Source organism: Bubalus bubalis, chromosome 4, assembly GCF_019923935.1.
Source record: "Bubalus bubalis isolate 160015118507 breed Murrah chromosome 4, NDDB_SH_1, whole genome shotgun sequence".
Taxonomy (NCBI): domain Eukaryota; kingdom Metazoa; phylum Chordata; class Mammalia; order Artiodactyla; family Bovidae; genus Bubalus; species Bubalus bubalis.
The window spans coordinates 13,723,258-13,742,239 of NC_059160.1; the positions used below are offsets into that span (position 1 = coordinate 13,723,258).

Here is an 18,982-nt window from a genome sequence, read left to right on the forward strand (position 1 = left end):
GATGTCGTCTTGATTGGTGAGATCTTTAAAGACCTCTGAAATTTTCCCAGCCTCTTCTGCTTCCTCGTCTGGGGTCCCGCGGTCTGGACAGTCCCCCTCATGATACGGTGTTCAACTTGAATGAAAACTGCAATGCCCGGGCACCATCTTAATTTATATATATATATATATATATATATATAATTTTATTTATTTATTTTCAGCTGTGCTGGGTCTTCATTGCCACGCACAGGCTTTCTCTGGTTTGGGAAGCAGGGGTTACTCTTCTCACTGTGGAGGCTTCCCCTGTTGTGGAGCGCGGGCTGTAGGGCACACAGGCTCAGTGGTTGCGGTGTGGGGGCTCTGGGGCATGCTGGCTTCAGTAGCTGCAGCTCTCGGGCCCTTACAGCACAGAGGCGTCAGTAGTCGTAGCATGCAGGCTCAGTAGCTGTGGCTCACCGGTTCTAGAGCACAGGCTTAGTTGCTCCAAGGCATGTGGGATGTTCCCAGACCAGGGTCGAACCCATGTCTCCTGCACTGGCAGGCGGGTTCCTATCCACTGGGCCACCAGGGAAGTCCCCAGGCCCCCTACACTGTGCGTTGGCTTTGTCCGCTGTTTGACTCTTCCCTGGAACCTTCTCTTCTGCAGGAGCCATCACGTGGTCTCAGCCCTGCCCGGAGCCCTTGACAGAGGTCCTCCAGGCAGCCTCTGTAAGGTGGCTGGCCAGGAAGTGATGAGTAGACAGAGACGCCCCTGGCTTTCATGACAGTCCCTTGGCCCCCACACGGCCCTCTCCTGCCCCCTCCTCCAGGATAAGGCTTCACAGGGTCATGGGCATGGTCACTGGGCTCTGGCCTCTTGTCCTTAGAGAGGTGGGGTCTGGTGTCCCCTCTGGCCTGCCTGTCTCAACTCTGCCACAAGCTAGAAGATGCTTTGACTTATACATGCTGTCTTGGCCCACACGTTGTGTGAAGACCACTCTCTTCTTCCTCTTTATCCTTCTCCTCCATAATCTTCCTCTTTCCAAGCTCCAGACACAGCAGCTCCAATCACCAGGACATTCCCGCCCCTCATGAAACTCACTCCCAACCCAGGACCCAGAGACCCCAACATGAAGAGACAAAAGGTGATGATGGGAATGGGGGCAGAAGTCATTCCACGTTTCTCAGGCTTCTGTCTAGTTTCCACCTGTTACAACATCCCTTGATATCATTTCACTGAAAATGCCTGGGCTTACATTTATGTGTCTCTTTCTTACAAAATACTTTGTACCAAAAGGGAAAAAATGGGAGTATTATGTTTGGTTTGAAGTGGCAACCATCTAAAATTTTCAGCTGAGTTACTGATTGCCCAAGTGATGAGCTGGTAAAAACGGGTCCACCTCCCACCTTAGCTTCCAGAACAGGTTTGGTTCGGCTCAGGGATCCGACATGCAGTCCTGTCCACATAAGGTGCCTTTGGCAGAAGCACAAGGGATGCACTGCAGACCCAGGGAGCCGGCGGAGGTGGAGATGCAGCTGAGCAGGCGGTGAGAGGAAGCCTCAGGTGCAACTCATTGAAAACCCTCAAGGCCTGGCACTACCCTCCGGTGGGTGAGCACCCCTAAAGTGAAGGAAACTAAGCCAAGGACAGTGCTGATTATAAACAGCAGGGAGTGAGAGATCAGGGGACCAGGGTGTTTCCCGTGGAAATAATGCAAAAAGTAGGGTCAGAGCCCTAAATCCTAGCACCCAGCAAGGTCATGGCTAAGGGCAGGCTGCACTGAGTCACTGGTCTAGCTGGAAGCAGAGACCCAGGACCTGGCTGAGGGCTTCATGAGCATTAAGGTGGAAAGGGGCAGATGGAGAGGTCATCCCTGGGCTGGGCCCCGTCCCCAGGTCGCTGTCACCACTTACTCTTCCAGAACCTTTTGGGCTCCAAGTCTGTCCATGAGCGTCTGGAACTGGGCTTCTTCATCTTCGTCCATGTCGCCCAGGTCCTCATCGCCTCTACTCTGATACACCTTCTCCTCCTGGAGCTGGGCCGGCTGTGCACCTGCATCTTCCTGACTTGGATTATTCTGGCTGAAGAAGAAGTGACCTGGGGGACGCATGGGCACAAGGGTCTGAATTAGGCAGTGTTCACCAAGGAAGACCTTCACTTTCTCAGCAGCCAGGAATCACTTGAGGTTCAGCCGAGAGACAGAAAAGGGAGATTAGACCTTCATAGCAAAGATCTTTGGATAACATGCTCTGGATTCTGTGTCTTTCTTACTTGGATGAGATTCTGCCAGAGATGCTAGAACCTGGGAAAGGCAGAGTGCATGGCAGGTACTATGGCATTTTGTAGTTCTCAAAACTTTAAAGGCTGGCTTCAGATCATCTCTCCATGAATTCCTTCTCTAAGGCCTTCCCCCCATCACACTCCAGCAGCCCGACTCCCTATGCTTCGTGTTACCACCTAGTCCTCCTGGCAGCCAGCATCACTGTGCTTCACATTACAAGTCAGTTACCAATTTCTGAAGGTCAGGAAAGGCATCAGAGATGTCTAAGCAAATACAAGGTTCCTGGAAGGAGGCAGATATATGGTGATTTATCTGACCTGTATTTGTTCTAATCAATATCTGATCAGTATCAGATCTGATGGTGTATCTGTTTTGTTTTATTTTTTTTTTAATCTCATTCATGGATCTCAGTTCTTTCCCTCCTGGTCACTTTGAGAACAACTGGTCTATTTAAACCCTTTACAAATTCCTGTGAAAGCTGGTGCCCCTCAACCTGGCAGACTCAGCCAGCCAGGTTGCAATGAGCCATGTAAGCCTCCCACTCTGTGGTCCCAGACAGACTGGAAACCCCACCTCAGCTCCCCTTATGCCAAGCCTCCCCCCAGAGATTCTCTGCTCACTCCTTGCCGTTCTCCAGGGGGTGGGCACCAAGGGGGCAGTGGTGTGGGCAGGGATGGTGAACACATGAAAAGAGAACAAATGACCCACAATCTGGAAACTTCAAGAGGCAGCAAAGGGTGTACAACATGCTGCCTCAGAGATGATGGAGCAGAGCTGCTCCTTATAGGGCTCTGCTCAGACACTCAGTGTCTGAGTCTCTGCGACCCCATGGACTGTCCCCCGCCAGGCTCCTCTGTCCATGGGGTTCTCCAGGCAAGAATACTGGAGTGGATTGCCATTTCCTCCTCCAGAGGATCTTCTTGACCCAGGGATCCAACCCGCGTCTCTTACGTCTCCTGCATCGGCAGGCGGTTTCTAAGCCACTAGCACCACCCGGGAAAGCCTTATATGGCTTTAGGCTGACCCATACCCTGGGGCCCCAGCACCCATCAGAACTTACTAAATCCAGTGGTGAACTCCTCTGGGGTCAGGAAGCCATTGCCATCAGCATCCAGGGTATCAAACACATCCTCCAGGTCCTCCAAGCTGAGGGGCATCTCCTTATGGAGTCTCTGAAAACAATGCAGACTGCCACGGTTAACACTGCTCATCACAGAGGGCTGCCTGGGGGCGGTGGCGCCTTCCATCTCCAGCCAACAAAAGCCAGAAGCTGGATTCTGAAGCTTCACCTTCCTTCTCCTCTGAATATTAGGACTCCACCATCTCTTGGGTACCTGCTCATCTGTTAGGCACCTTGCTGGGTGATTTATAAGTAAATACGTGTATATTTCTTTCTATATTTATATATAATTTAATATATATAGGATTTCCCAGGTGGGCTCTCAACTACTCCTGAAAAAACAACTGCCACTGGCTTAAGGTCTGGACAATAGTATTTGTGTTGTAAAGAGAAACTGGCCCAGTGATTTGCAAGGTCATTGGACCTGGGTCCTGGACCGCCCCAATCACCCAGGGAGGGAAGGGCAGACACGGACAGATGAAGAACAAAGCTGAGTTTCCCCCTGGCCTCTGCCTGACGCGCAGTGGCCCCAGGCTAGGGTTAATTTGCACCCTTGAAGCAAGCACCCTCTTGTACCCTAATAATAAAAACTTCCCAGTGGTGACTCCCAAGGGAGTTTATTAGAACCCAGCTGTCTCTCTCCCTTCCTCCTGTTCCCCTGGGGACAGCTGCACAAATTTTCTCACTGTGGAAGTGACAGACAGCTGAAGACAAGGAACACACGGAGCTGCAAGAGGAAAGGCACACGCGCATCTGAGCAGTCAGAAAGAGCTGGCAGGTGTGAGCGCCCATGACATAACTTGAGAGACACTCAGCTTGATCCTCCGGCAATCTTCTAGCTGATAAGCCATAAAGATTAATTTGGCAGGTATGTGCATTAAGGAAGACGGTGATGGATCACAATGTGGGGAGGCAGGATGGTGTCGGAGCCATTTAGAATCATTGAATTAAATATGAATGGGTTTTTTTTTAAAGGAAGGGGAGTGAGACTGTGTGTGCAGGTTCTGGAAGTACATCTGCTGAGCAAAGAGCAAAATCTCTAGCTTATCGACAGTCCATAAACCAGCTGTCCCAAAGCCAAAGGCAGAGAATACAGGGCGAGGAGGGGGGTCAATCTGGCAAGTGGGAAGTCCATTAACTTCTTCTGAAGCTAAAGGCATCCCACTGGAGGCAGGCTGAAAACCAAGATTCCAGTCCTTTCCTTATGATAATCTGCCTCTCTCCCACCCTCAGCCTGAATGTGATATCTAAAGTGTGGTCTCGGGCTTCCCTGGTGGTCCGGTGGTTAAAAATCCATCTGCCGATACAGGGGACATGGGTTCGATCCCTGGTCCAGGAGGATCTCACATGCTGTGGGGCAAGTAAGCCCATGTACCACAACTACTGAGCCCTCACTTTAGAGCCCAGGAGCCGCACTACTGAAACCCACCTGCCCTAGAGCCCAAGCTCCGAACAGAGAGGCCAGGAAATGAGAAGGCCACACACCGCCGCTAGAGAGTAGCCCCTACTCGCCGCAACTAGAGGAAGACTGCTCACAGCAACAAAGACCACCGTAGCCAAAAATAAATAAAAGCATTTAAAAAATAATAAAATGTGGTCTCCGTGCTGAACCCAGAAATGGGCTGGAAGGAATTTCAGAGTCAGTAGGACCCCCAAATTGCCTCTAACCACCGACAGGTGGGTACCCTTGTCTTGTTAGCATCACCCAGGAAAAGCTAGGTCGCACCCCATCTCTGGCACCACTTCTGAATCCAACAACACTTCTGAGCACAAGTCCTTCCCATGACAGAATCCCACACCTTGTCTCCGTCTCAACCCAGCTTCCTCCTCCTGCTGTCACTGAAACTGAGGGGCGGGAGGACGACAGTCTTACACCTTCCGAGTCATCCTCAGTCTTCACCTCCCAGCAGAGCGACACCAAGGGCTTCTCCAGCCTCCTCGGCAAACTGCGAACACTAGATCTCTTCACCTCTCTTCACTGGCCCTACTTGCAAAATCCTTTAGTCTTAATAACCATAATTGCCTCTTATTTATCTTTCGTCTCCGGGCCTGCAGAGCTGTGTAAAACCAACTTATTCTGCTCCTGTCCCCTGGGTACCTAGTGCCGTCTGCATTTTTAACTAAGGGAGCCAAGCCAAATGGAGAGGGATGTGATGATTCATTCCATGGTGCTGATAACCCGCGAAGCTCAGAGATTTGCCTGAAGTCACAGTGGAGGCCAGCCTGGGATAAAAAAGTGATTTCTCCTTCAGGGCCTCTGCTGTGGGCTAGTGGTCCTCTGGGCACCCTTCCTTAATTCCCTTGTCTCATTTCTATCCCACCCCTGCCACCAAAATCTGCCCGGCCAGCACTGCCCATACCAGCCTTCCAGAATCCTGCTTCATGGGTGGGGCCTGTGTCCCTTCAGCTCCACCTGGACGGGCAGGCAGAGGATGGAGGGAGACAGGGAGGAGGCAGGGTCACCCTCCTTACTCAGCCCACAGCCCAATCAGCTCTTCACAAGTCCACGCCCCCCAAACCCTGGCCTCCCCCCACCGCCTCCCAGTTAACCCTCAATTCCTGCCTCTTGGCATCACTTCCCCAGGAAGGCTTGGCAGCCCCCAGCTTAGGAGAGACCCAGACTCCCCGAAACACATTGCACTCATTCACAAGTCTCACCTCACTTTGTACTTCACGTCCTGATGGATGTGATTAGTGGATAAATGTCTGCTCCTCTGGCCTGGAAGCTCTGGGAAGAGGGGCCCCACTCATGTTTGCTCACTATTGTGCCCCCAGGATCTGGCCCAATGTTGACAACCCAGGGGTATGCAACTCGTTCACTTATTGAACGAGCGAATCAATAAACGAGTGACTACGAGTGATCTCAGGCGGTTCTGAACTCCTATTCACAGATCTCTGGTCGACACCCCACCCACTCCAGATCCTGAAGCCCCTCTGGGAATGCTCAGCTCAGCAAGGCCTTATAAACTAGGCCCTAGAACAGGAGTCTAGGCCCTAGCATAGCCGTGCTGAGGGGGCAGGCTCCCAGAGCCAGGGACAAATGCTGTCTCCTGCTGCACCCCAGCAGGACAGACCCTCTGTCTTCCAGGCCACCAGCCCCTAACATGTCTCGTGCAGCAGAAAGCTAAGGTTTGCATAGCTTCAAACGCATCTAAGGGAAACACTCACTAAAGAGAAAATCAACAAAATGAAGTTAACTTTGCAAAAAGAATAACAATTGCATGTGAACAATGTTCTGTGATCTCATTTTAAAAGAATAAAATTGAGTGTATGTGCACAGAAAAAAAAAAAAAAAAAAGAGTTTCAGAAGGACATATACCAGCCCTGCACACTGGTTTTTCCCTGGAGGGTGGCACTTGGAGGGAGGGCTGGAAATCGTACCTTTATTTTCCTCCTGTCTATAATGTGCTTCTTAAAATGATGAAGTTAGTTTCACTTTCATAAAAAAGGATAAGACCACAAGGGATCCACCTTTACAGCCAGATTGAAGTCTTCCTCTTCTCCCACAGTCTCCTGTTCAGACTCCTGTCCCTGTGGTTGAGCCCAGCCACATCCAGTGTCTTCAGAACAGGACTGTGGGGTCTGGAGGTGGGCTCTACCTTGATTCCGCCTGGTGCTTTGAGGTGCTTGGTCCAGGCTGACGGCTGGGTGTAGAAGGTGTCTCAACCTCTGCACTTCTGGCATTTCAGGATGGAGAATTCTTTGTTGGGGAGAGAGCTGCTCTGGGTCTTACAGGACACTCAGCAGCACCCCTGGACAACACTTTGTAGACGCCAGCAGCATCTCCCTCTCCAGTCACTCCGGTCAAGAATGTCCCCAGGGCTTCCTTGGTGGCTCAGTGGTGAAGAATCCGCCTGCCAATGCAGGAGTCGTGGGTTTGATCCCTGATCCTAGACGATTCCACGTGCTAAGAAGCAACTAAGCCCCTGTGCCACGACTGTCGAGCCTGTGCTCTAGAGCCTGGGAGCTGCCACTCCTGTAGCCCGCACGCCCTGGAACCGGTGAACAGCAACAAGAGAAGTCACCGCAATGAGAAGCCCGCACACTGGAACTAGAGAGTAGCCCCCGCTCGCCGTGACTAGAGAAAAGCCCACTCAGCACCAAAGACCCAGCACAGCCAAACATAAATAAACTCATTAATTACAAGTGTTTAAAATGGTCCACATAAACAAAATTAAAAAAAAAAAGAATGTCCCTAGACGTGGCCAAAAGTTTTCTAAGAAGCATAACCGTGTTTGCTCCCACAGACTGGACACAAGCGAGGTCAGTGCCTGTTGGAGATGACCAGAGGGGACACTCTCCAGCAGAAATGTCCCTTCTTGGCCTCGGAGGCAGAACAGATAACACTCGCCTGGCCTCCCAGTGTGACAGTGTAGCTGCTGTGGAAACAGGCTGGGGCTCCTCCAAACCACACATAGAATCGCCTGGGATCCAGCGATCCCACTTTGGGGTACACACCCCAGAGAACTGAGAGCAGGACCACCAAGCGTATCTGTACATCACAGCAGCATGGTTCACAGGCAAGGGTGTGAAGCATCAGAAGTGCCCATTGACAGTCAAATGGATACGCAAAATATGATAAATAGGTACAATGGAACCTTACACAGCCCTGAAAAGAGAGGAGATTCTGATAAGTGCTGCCACGTGGCATCTTGAAGACATTCTGCTCAGTGAAATACAGTGGTCACGCCAGGATGGACACTATATGATTCAACTTACATGAGGTCCCCAGAGGAGCCGTATCCATAGAGACATAAGGCAGGATAGTCCTGGGGCCTGGGGGAGGGGGATCAGGACGTAGGTTTTAATGGGGACAGTTTCTCTTTTGCAAAATAAGAAGAGTTCTTGAGCTGAGTGGGAGTGATGATTACACAACAACCTGAATGTATTGAAAAACACTGAAATAGTCACTTAGAAATGGTTAAGAAATTTTTAGTGGATTTATCAGTTGGCACTAGTGGTAAAGAACCCACCGGCCAGTACAGGAGTATAAGAGTCGAGGGTTCGACCCCGGGGTTGGGAAGATCCCCTAGAGGAGGACGTGGCAACCCACTCTAGTATTCTTCCCTGGAGAATCCCATGGACAGAGGAGCCTGGAGGGTTACAGTCCATGGGGTCACAGAGTCGGTCCATGACTCAAGTGACTTAGCAGGCACAGATGGGCACACACAATTTTAAAGCATCACGAGGTGGAGGACACTAGGGATTAAGAATCAGGGTATAAGTAAGTTCCCCACCACCACCAACACACACACAGACAGTGAGCATTTATGGGGAGATTTCAGGTCCCAGCTTGGGGCTAAGTGCTCTGCATGAACACGGGTGTCTGACTCTCTTCTAGAGCCGGGGGCTAGTTATAAATAATTCACACATGAGCAACTACAGCTTACAGGGGTTAAGAGACTCACACAAATGCACACTGCCAGTAAGCTGCAGATTCAGGATTAAAATTGGTCAATTTTCCGTAAAATTCTTTAAGAGTCTCCTTGCTAACCTAATTGAGGAGTCATCTAGCTTCTCCTGTAAGAGTTGGATGGTGCCTCTTTAAGGCTTTGTGAGCCTCTGTGACGGCTTCTAAAAGTCTGAGCTGTAACTTGGAATCTGCTGTGGAGGGTCTGCAAAGAGCCGGCTGGGGTCCAATAACACGGCGCTCACAGAAACGGGGAGCGGCTGGGTTTGGCTGGTTGGCCAGCTCCTGGGTGGTTCTTTATAGCTCGGCTAATCCAGGAACCCCAGGAGGTGTTGGGAGGTGTGCTCTTGGTACTGGGGACAGTCATCACACCGCTCTCAGGTGCTCAGTCTCTCAGTCTGCCTGACTCTGTGCAACCCCATGGACTGCAGCCCTCCAGGCTCCTCTGCCCATGGGATTCTCCAGACAAGAACACTGGAGTGGGTTGCCATGCCCTCCTCCAGGGGATCTTCCCGACCCAGGGACTGAACCCGCATCGCCTGTGACTCCTACATGGGCAGGCAGTTTCTTTACTACTAGTGCCACCTGAGAAGCCCACACACTTCTCTAAAAAACTGGGGAAATGGGATTTATGAGGCTGCAGACTGCCCATCCAGTTCCAGCTCTCTCTACCAGCTGGAAAGGTCTTTTCACCCCCTTCTCCAGCCTGGCCCTCCGGTGTCCCTCAGCCTCTCACTCAGCACCCTCCAGCCCACGACTCTGCTTCTCTAAGGGACCCCCTCCCTGCAAAGCAGTCTTCACCCCAGCTCTTTCAGGAATGATCCCCAAAGGACACACAGCGGGGCTCCTTGTGGAGGAGAGTGTGAGGTGTTGTGGGGGGACACGGGCAGGTCTGAAGACCCTCACATCCCTGCCGAAACCCTGTGCACCCATGCAGATCAGGGTCTTCCGTCCACTGTCTGGCAGCAGGATGTCTGCCCCTGGAGCCTGAGCTCAGGGCAGCCAGCCATCCCCGAGACCGGCTCCTTTCCACCTGTGGTCCTGCCCTGCCGGGCCGGCTGGCTGCCCACTGCTGCTCTGAGCACCCGTCAGATGGCTGAAGCCCATCTCACCTACTGCGAGTGGATTTCCTGTCATTACACAGGAGAAAGAAGAACAGGAGCACTGGGGGAGCAGCCTACCACAACATCGGCTATACCCCAATACAAAGTAAAAAGACTGGGAAAAAAAGAAAACCTGCCCATCTTGGGTCTTCATCCCCTTAACACCACTGTATGTCCCCCACCCCAAATGCACTTGGCAGGTAAGTGAGGGCTGGTAGGGGTAGGGGAGATGCTGTCAGAGCTCCAGCAGAACCCATGCTTCCTCTAGTCTCATCTGGGTGAAACCATGACTGCAGCATGAGAGACTGCAGGAAGACGCTCGGAAGAACTTTTACACTAGCGGCAGGAAGGTACCAGACCAGGGTGGGCAAGCCACGCCCCCGTCCTGTAAGTGGGACCCAGAGCCTGTTTTCCTATGACCAGTGAGCTAAGAATGACTTTTACATTTTTTAACGGTTGAAAACAACATCAAAAGGATAATATTTAGTGACACATGAAAATGACATACAATGTTCATTTCAGTATTGGTAAGTAGAGTTGTTTGGGGGCGGGCCACACTGTCTGTGGCTGCTGGTGCTGATGTAAGCAAGCAGGACCCTCTGGGGCCTTCCCAGGACAGACCTCTTCCCAGCATCTTCTGCTTTAGATCCTCTCTGAAGGCTACCCACTCCAGTATTCTTGCCTGGAAAATCCTGCAGACAGAGGAGCCTGGCGGGTTACAGACCATGGTGTCACAGAGTCAGACATGACTGAAGTGACTTAGCATGAAAGACCTAGATAATAGTATCTGAAGCACACTGCCTGAGTTGTTCTACAGATGATAAAAGCCACCACCAAATGGAAGACGTCATATACCTGATGATCATGAGTACGTAGCCCCCGGGCCTCCTGGAGCCCGAGGATTGATCACCTGAACCCCTGTGACAGCACTCTGATCTCTCACCATCAGCCAATCAAGAATTGTGCACGAACAGATCACAGACCCTGGAACTCTCCCTCCCAAACCTGGCCTTTAAAGATGCTTTGCTGAAACCCCTTAGGGAGCTTGAAGGTCCTGAGCTCCTTGCCTGACCTGGTAATAAATGCTACATTTCCTTCCCCACAACCCAGCATGGATAGATAGCTTTATGGCGCATGGGACAGTGGATCCGAGTTCGGTTTAGTAACCCGGCCACAGAGCGGAGAGTCACAGCACCTCGTGGGAGTGGCTTGAGCACAACTCAGAGCTGTGCTGCAAGGCAACAAGTCAGTGCCTTTCCACCTGTGTTCCAGAAGGTTCTTCTCCACGTCTTCAAGAAACTTATATTGCAATCACTATTTTCCACAATCCTAGGGCTTCAGCAATACGTGAACCATGAACTTCCTGAGTTCAAGCTGGTTTTAGAAAAGGCAGAGGAACTAGAGATCAAATTGCCAACATCCGCCGGATCATGGAAAAAGCAAGAGAGTTCCAGAAAAACGTCTATTTCTGCTTTATTGACTATGCCAAAGCCTTTGACTGTGTGGACCACAATAAACTGTGGAAAATTCTAAAAGAGATGGGAATACCAGACCACCTGATCTGCCTTTTGAAAAATCTATATGCAGGTCAGGAAGCAACAGTTAGAAGTAGACATGGAACAACAGACTGGTTCCAAATAGGAAAAGGAGTACGTCAAGGCTGTATATTGTCACCCTGCTTATTTAACTTCTATGCAGAGTACATCATGAGAAACGCTGGACTGGAAGAAACACAAGCTGGAATCAAGATTGCTGGGAGAAATATCAATAACCTCAGATATGCAGATGACACCACCCTTATGGCAGAAAGCGAAGAGGAACTCAAAAGCCTCTTGATGAAAGTGAAAGAGGAGAGTGAAAAAGTTGGCTTAAAGCTCAACATTCAGAAAACAAAGATCATGACATCTGGTCCCATCACTTCATGGGAAATAGATGGGTAAATAGTGGAAACAGTGTCAGCCTTTATTTTTTTTGGGCTCCAAAATCACTGCAGATGGTGACTGCAGCCATGAAATGAAAAGACGCTTACTCCTTGGAAGGAAAGTTATGACCAACCTAGATAGCATATTCAAAAGCAGAGACATTAGTTTGCCAACAAAGGTCCGTCTAGTCAAGGCTATGGTTTTTCCTAGTAGTCATGTATGGATGTGAGAGTTGGACTGTGAAGAAGGCTGAACACCGAAGAATTGATGCTTTTGAACTGTGGTGTTGGAGAAGACTCTTGAGAGTCCCTTGGACTGCAAGGAGATCCAACCAGTCCACTCTGAAGGAGATCAGCCCTGGGATTTCTTTGGAGGGAATGATGCTAAAGCTGAAACTCCAGTACTTTGGCCATCTCATGCAAAGAGTTGACTCATTGGAAAAGACTCTGATGCTGGGAGGGATTGGGGGCAGGAGGAGAAGGGGACGACAGAGGATGAGATGGCTAGATGGCATCACTGACTTGATGGACATGAGTCTGAGTGAACTCCGGGAGTTGGTGATGGACAGGGAGGCCTGGCGTGCTGTGATTCATGGGGTCGCAAAGAGTCGGACACGACTGAGTGACTGAACTGAACAGAACTGAGGGAGTTACTGAGTCAGAGAAAACAGCTCCCAAGTCAGACAGCAAGTATAGACCAGAAAAAGAGCACCCAGGAGATCTGGCTCCCAGAAGAGTCTGGGTCGATGTCTCCTTCCAGGACAGAGTTAATGGCATCTTTTCTGTTAAAGGGCTTCCCTGGTGGCTCAGACAGTAAAGAATCTGCCTGCAATTCAGGAGACCTGGGATTGATCCTTGGGTTGGGAAGATTCCCTGGAGAAGGAAATGGCAACCCACTCCAGTATTTTTGCCTGGGAAATTCCATGGACAGAAGAGCCTGGCAGGCTACAGTCCAAGGGGTTGCAAAGAGTCAGACACGACTGAGCGACTAACACTTTCACTTTCTGTTAAAGACGTCACATCCCAAGAGACAGGTCCCAACCCAAGAGAGGGAGACCCAGGCCCTTGGCAGTCCAGGTGGGCAGGCCCAACCCAGGGCCCCTTACCTGCATATCTGCCCTGGCGATGAAGCCCTTGCCCTCAGTGTCACAGGTCTGAAAGAATTCCTGTGCCCTCCTCAGCATGGCCAGCTGAGTCGCTGCCAGCTCCTGAGTCCCCTCGCATGGCAGGTCGTCCAGGGAGCCCAAGCAGGCCCTGCTCCCCTGGCGCCCCTGGCCAGATCCCCGGGGTCTGGAGACCATTCTCCCATCAATGGTGGCCATCCGGATCTGTCAATTTCTTCGACTCTCTTCAGAACCTGAAGATGGAAGATGAGAGAGAGGCGTGGTGAGGATGGAAGGAGGCTGGAGAAGGATGTGGGGGCTGGTGAGAGGGAAGCAGAGAACCACCTACCAATGTGCCTGTCTCTCTCTTAATTAGCATGAGCTCAGAACAGGGGAAATGCGCCATGATCACTAACAGATCAGCCGGCCCATCAAAGTGAGCAGAAATGATTGGCGGGGGCGGAGGGGGGTGGTGGTGGCGGGGGATAGATGTTTCCAGATTGAAAGGAGGCGGCCAGAGAACTGAATCAACAAATAGATGTAAATCAACATCAAAAGTGCGGATCCTGATAGATCAGTTATCATTTCTGGAGTGTTCCTCTGGAGGCAGGTACCACACCAAGATCCCTCTACACATTTCCCCACCCTCGAATGGAGGGATTTCAGTCATGGTGACCAGCAGTAGAGGAAGATATTTGGGGTTGGGTCTTCCCTGGTAGCTCAGATGGTAAAGAGTCTGCCTACAATGTAGGAGACCTGGGTTCAATTCCCAGGCTGGGAAGAGCCCCTAGAGGAGGGCGTGACAACCCACTCCAGTATTCTCACCTGGAGAAGCCTATCAGTTCTATCAGTGTTTGTTCTATGCTTTTGGCATCTGCTATTAGGTCTATTTGTGTTTAGATTACTTTATCCTATTGATGAATCTCGCCTGGAGAATCCCACAGACAGAGGAGCCTAGCGGGCTATCATCCATGGGTTGCAGAGTCGGACACGACTGAAGCCACGTAGCATGCACGCATTGCTGAAAGAATTTTCAGTTCATGGCACAGGAAGAAGAAACCTAGGTGGAGCCTGTGTGTTCAGTGGCTCAGTCGTGTCCAACTCTTTGCGACCCCATGGACGATAGCCTGCCAGGCTCCTCTGTCCATTGGATTCTCCTGGCAAGATTCATCAATAGGATAAAGTAATCTAAACACAAATGTACCTAATAACAGATTCCAAAAGCAAATGCACAGAATAAGAACTGATAGAAATTCAAGGAGAACTAGACAAATCCACAACCACATTCAGATTTCAATATCCCTCTATCAATAATGAATAAAACAAGGAGACAGAAATCAGAAAGGATACAGAAGGCTTGAACCAAACTGTCAACTATTTTGACCTAATTGACATTAATAGAAAAATCTACCCAACAAAATCTGAATACAAATCTTTTAAGTGTAACATGGAACATTTACTAAGACAGTCCATATTCCGGTCCACAAAGCAAGATTCAACAAATTCAAAAGGATTCAGTCAAACAGAGTATGTACTCTGACCACACTGGAATTACATTAGAACAACAACAGAAAGACCTCTGGAAAATCAACAAATATGTGGAAACTACATAATGTTCTTCTGAAACCCATGGTTCAAAGGAGAAATGTAAAGGGAATTTAAGAAGCATTTTTGAACTAAATGAAACTGCTGCTGCTGCTAAGTCGCTTCAGTCGTGTCCGACTCTGTGCGATCCCAGAGACGGCAGCCCACCAGGCTCCCCTGTCCCTGGGATTCTCCAGGCAAGAACACTGGAGTGAGTTGCCATTTCCTTCTCCAATGCATGAAAGTTCAATATATCAAATTTTGTAGGATATTGCTAAAGCATTACTCGGGGAAAGATTTACAGCACAAAACACATATAAAAGCAAAGAAAGGTCTTGGTCAAGCAGCCTCATCTTCTACCACTAGAAACTAGAAAAAGAAGAGCAAATTAAACCCCAAGTAAGGAGAAGAAATAACAATCAGAGCAGAAATCAATGAAATAAAAAAACAATGGAGAAAAATCAATGAAACTAAAAGCTAGTACTTTAAGAAGATCAATAAAGAGAGAAGACACTATATCACAGTATCAGGAATTTGAGATGACACCATTACACATTCTACAGACATTAAAAGCATAATAAGGGAAAATTATGAGCAAGTTTATGCCAGTAAGTTTATCAATTTAGATGAGATGGAGAAATTTCTTGAAATATCACACTAAATATCAAAGCTCAGTCAAGGAAAAATAGGTAACACGAATAATACTTTATTTTAAAAATTGAACTGACAGTTTAAAATCTTCCTATAGGAAAACTCTAGGCCCAGGTGGCTACGCTGATGAAGTCTACCAAATACTAAAAGAAAAATTAATAGCAATTCTATTCAAACTCTTCTGGAAGATTGAAGGATAGGAAATACTTTCTAACATATTCTATGAGGCCAGGATTACCCTGACACTCAAACTAGACAAAAACATTAAAAGAAAAGAAAAACAGACCAAAAACCTTCATGAACATAGATGCAAGAATTCTTTAGGAAATTATAGCAGATTGAACCCAACACTGTATAAAAAGAATGATACATCCTGATTAAGTGGGGTTTTATCCCAGGATTACAAGAATGGCTTAATATTTGAAAATTAACACCATAATTCACCACATTAACAAATTTAAAAAGACAAACAGTATGATCATCTGAATAGATGCAGAACAAGCTTTGACAAAATCTAACACCAACTTCTGGCAAAAACTCTCAGCAAACTAGAAATAGGAAGGAGTTTTCCCAATCTAAAAATGGGTATCTACCCAAAAAAAGTGACAGTTAAAATTATACTTGGTGTAAAACCAAATGTTTTTGCCCTATGATCAAGAAAAAGACAAGAATGTTGTCTCACCACTTCTATCCAACATTGTTGTTAGCATCTCGCCAGTTTGATGAGACAAGAAAAGAAATAAAAAGCTCCCAGATTGGAAAGCAGAAAGTAAAATTATCTTTATTCCCAGACAACTTGAGTGTCTAGTAGGAAATCTGACGAAATTCACAAAAAGCTGCTAGAACTAACATGTGACTTTGACAAGTTTAAAAGATACACACTCTCTATACGAAAATCAATTGTGCTTCTGGATGTCGGCAACAAAAAGCTGAGACTGAAATAAAAATATCATTTACAGTAGCATCAAAAATATGAAATGCTTATGGATATATCTGAGAAAAAATATGTAATACTCATCGATGGAAAGATACAAAATATTGGTGAGAGAATTTAAAGAAGACCACAATCAGGGAAAGAGTTGAATGTTCATGAACTGAAAGACTCAATCCTGTTAAGATGCTATTTCTCCCTAAATTCATCCATAGATTCATCTCAATCCCAATCAAAATCCCAGCAGGTTTTGTAGAAACTGACAACCTGATCCAAAATTCATGTGAAAATGCAAAGGACCTAGAAGAGCCAAAACAACTTCAAAAAAAGAAAACAAAGTTGCAAGAACACTACTGGATTTCCAGACATTCTGAGTCTGCAGTCATGAAGACAGTGTAATATTGGTATAAAGACAGAAAAGTAAATAGATAAATGAAACAGAACAGAAGATCCAGAAATAGACCTGTATATAGAACTAATTTTTTTGCAAAGGCAGTTCAGCAGAGGGAGTATAATCCTTTTAGCAAATGGTACTGGAATAATCGGATATCCATTTGCAAAAATGAATTTCAGTTCATACCTTATCCCATATACAAAGATTTACTCAAAACGGATCATAGAACTAAATGAAAAATCTAAAAATATTAAACCTCAAGAAGAAAACGTCTTTGTGACCTTGGCTTAAAGTCAAATATTTCTTAGGTACAGTAGCAATAGCATAATCCATTTAAAGGAAACCCTGATAAATTGGACTTTATAAAAATTTCAAATTTCTGCTCTTTGAAAGATACCATTTAAGCTCCACAGAGAAAAATATTTGCAAATCATATATCTGATAGAGAATTTTGATCCAGAATATATAAAGAACCCTCAGAACTTATTTGGAGAAGGCAATGGCACCCCACTCCAGTACTCTTGCCTGGAAAATCCCATGGACGGAGGAGCCTGGTAGGCTGCAGTCCATGGGGTCGCTAAGAGTCGGACACGACTGAGCAACTTCACTCTCACTTTTCACTTTCATGCATTGGAGAAGGAAATGGCAACCCACTCCAGTGTTCTTGCCTGGAGAATCCCAGGGACAGGGGAGCCTGGTGGGCTGTCATCTCTGGGGTCGCACATAGTCGGACATTACTGAAGCGACTTAGCAGCAGCAGAACTTATTAATCAGAAAATAAACAATTTTTTAATGGACAAACATTTGAATAGGCGCTTCACCAAATAAGATATATTGATATCAAATAATTGCATAAAAATGTTCAACATTGTTAGTCATAAGGGAAATGCAATTTAACACCACAATGAAAGGCTACTATACACTTAATAGAATGTCTGAAATGAAAAAGATTGACCAAGTCTTGGCACAGATATGGGGTGATCGGATGGAATACTCAAATGCTGCTGGTGAGAATGTACACAAATGTACAACCCCTTTGGAAAACATTCTGTGGTTTCCTAAAAAAGTCAAACAAACTCCTACCATCCTAAATATTTACTAACAGAATAAAAGCATATATCTGTACAAAGACTTGTCCATGAAGGTTCATAGAAGCTTTATTCGTAGCAGCCAAAAACAGTAAAAACGTTCGTCGGCATGTGAGTGGGTAAAACTGTGATGTAAACCCACAATGGGATGCTACTCGGCTTTGAAAGGAGAGGACTGTTGTTCCAAGGAACAAACTGCATTGAATTTCAATCACATGAGTGAAAGAAGTTGGACAAAAATAGTGCACCCTATTTGATTCCATTTATATGAAATTATGAAAAAGGATGACTAACCTAAGTGATAGGAAAGGGATAAGGGAGGGTGGGAGAAGGTGAAAAGCAGGAATGGCAAATGGGCAAGAGGAACCTTTTGGTGGTGTAGATGTGTTCCAAATCTTACTTGCTGTGGTGGTTTCGTGGAGATACACATATACATACAGACACTTGTGCGCATATATACATACATGTATATACAAACCTGGGCTTCCCTGGTGGCTCAGTGGTAAAGAACCTGCCTGCAATGCAGGAGACATGGGTTCAATTCCTAGGTCTGGAAGATCCCCTGGAAGAGGAAATGGCAAGCCACTCTAGTATTCTTGCCTGGAGATATCCCATGGACAGAGGAGCTTGGTGGGCTACAGTCCATGGGGTCCCAAAAAGTCAGACACGACTGAGCAACAGAACAACAATTGTATGTCAATAGTTCAATAGATCTATTTAAAATATATCTATAGGCCAGCCAGCCCCTTCTCATGCTTCCCAGAACTTGCAAATCTTGTGCCACCTGCTGTGTTTATTCCCAGGATCCTGACTCCTCCTTTGACCTTCAACTCTGGCAAGCCGGAAATGCCTGAAAATTCAGCAGTTTCCCTGTGAAAACCCTCAGTCACATAGTGTCGGAGCTAAATGAACATGGAAAGGAGGGGAGCAAGGCAGAGTTCCTTCTGCAGACTCTTGCCCCAGTCGGATGCATGAGCTCATCTCCTTTCTCCTCTGACTTGGCCAGCAATCTTCCCATAGTATCTGTGGGGTTCCCAAGGGGAAGAGAAGACAAAGCCACAGAAGTGCTTCTGCTTTCATTTCCAAATAGAATGGAAGCCCTGAGCTGGGCTGGGCAGTCTCACATTTGGAGGAAGCCTGGTGATGCTCTGGCCCAGGACTGAACACAGCTTTCTGCCTCCAGGATGCTTCAGGCCACTAGACAGTAACTCCGTAAGAGGGAAGAGGTATGTGTGTTAGTTGCTCAGTCCTGTCCAACTCTATGTGACCCCATGGACCATAGCCCTCTGGGCCCTTCTCTCCCTGGGGTTTTCTAGGCAGGAATATTGGAGTAGGTTGCATTCCCTTCTCCAGCAGATTTTCCTGACCCAGGGATCAAACCTGGGTCTCCCCCACTACAGGCAGAGTCTTAACTGTCTGAGACACCAGAGAAGC

General features: G+C 47.7%; 1 protein-coding gene across 7 annotated transcripts in view; it reads right to left on the reverse strand.

Moving 5' to 3' along the window:
• CRACR2A (calcium release activated channel regulator 2A) overlaps positions 1 to 18,982 on the reverse strand; it is a 154,233-nt gene that overhangs the window by 62,476 nt on the left and 72,775 nt on the right. For 6 of the 7 annotated variants that reach the window (XM_006069009.4, XM_025283044.3, XM_006069008.4 and 3 more), the window contains 3 exons: positions 12,904 to 13,154; positions 3,304 to 3,415; positions 1,876 to 2,059 (listed from right to left, as the gene is read on the reverse strand). In XM_006069009.4, the coding sequence (XP_006069071.1) occupies positions 1,876 to 2,059; positions 3,304 to 3,415; positions 12,904 to 13,119 (512 nt within the window). In that variant the 5' untranslated portion in view covers positions 13,120 to 13,154. The remainder of the gene's footprint in view (positions 1 to 1,875; positions 2,060 to 3,303; positions 3,416 to 12,903; positions 13,155 to 18,982) is intronic. The other variant, XM_006069012.4, reaches the window with a different exon arrangement.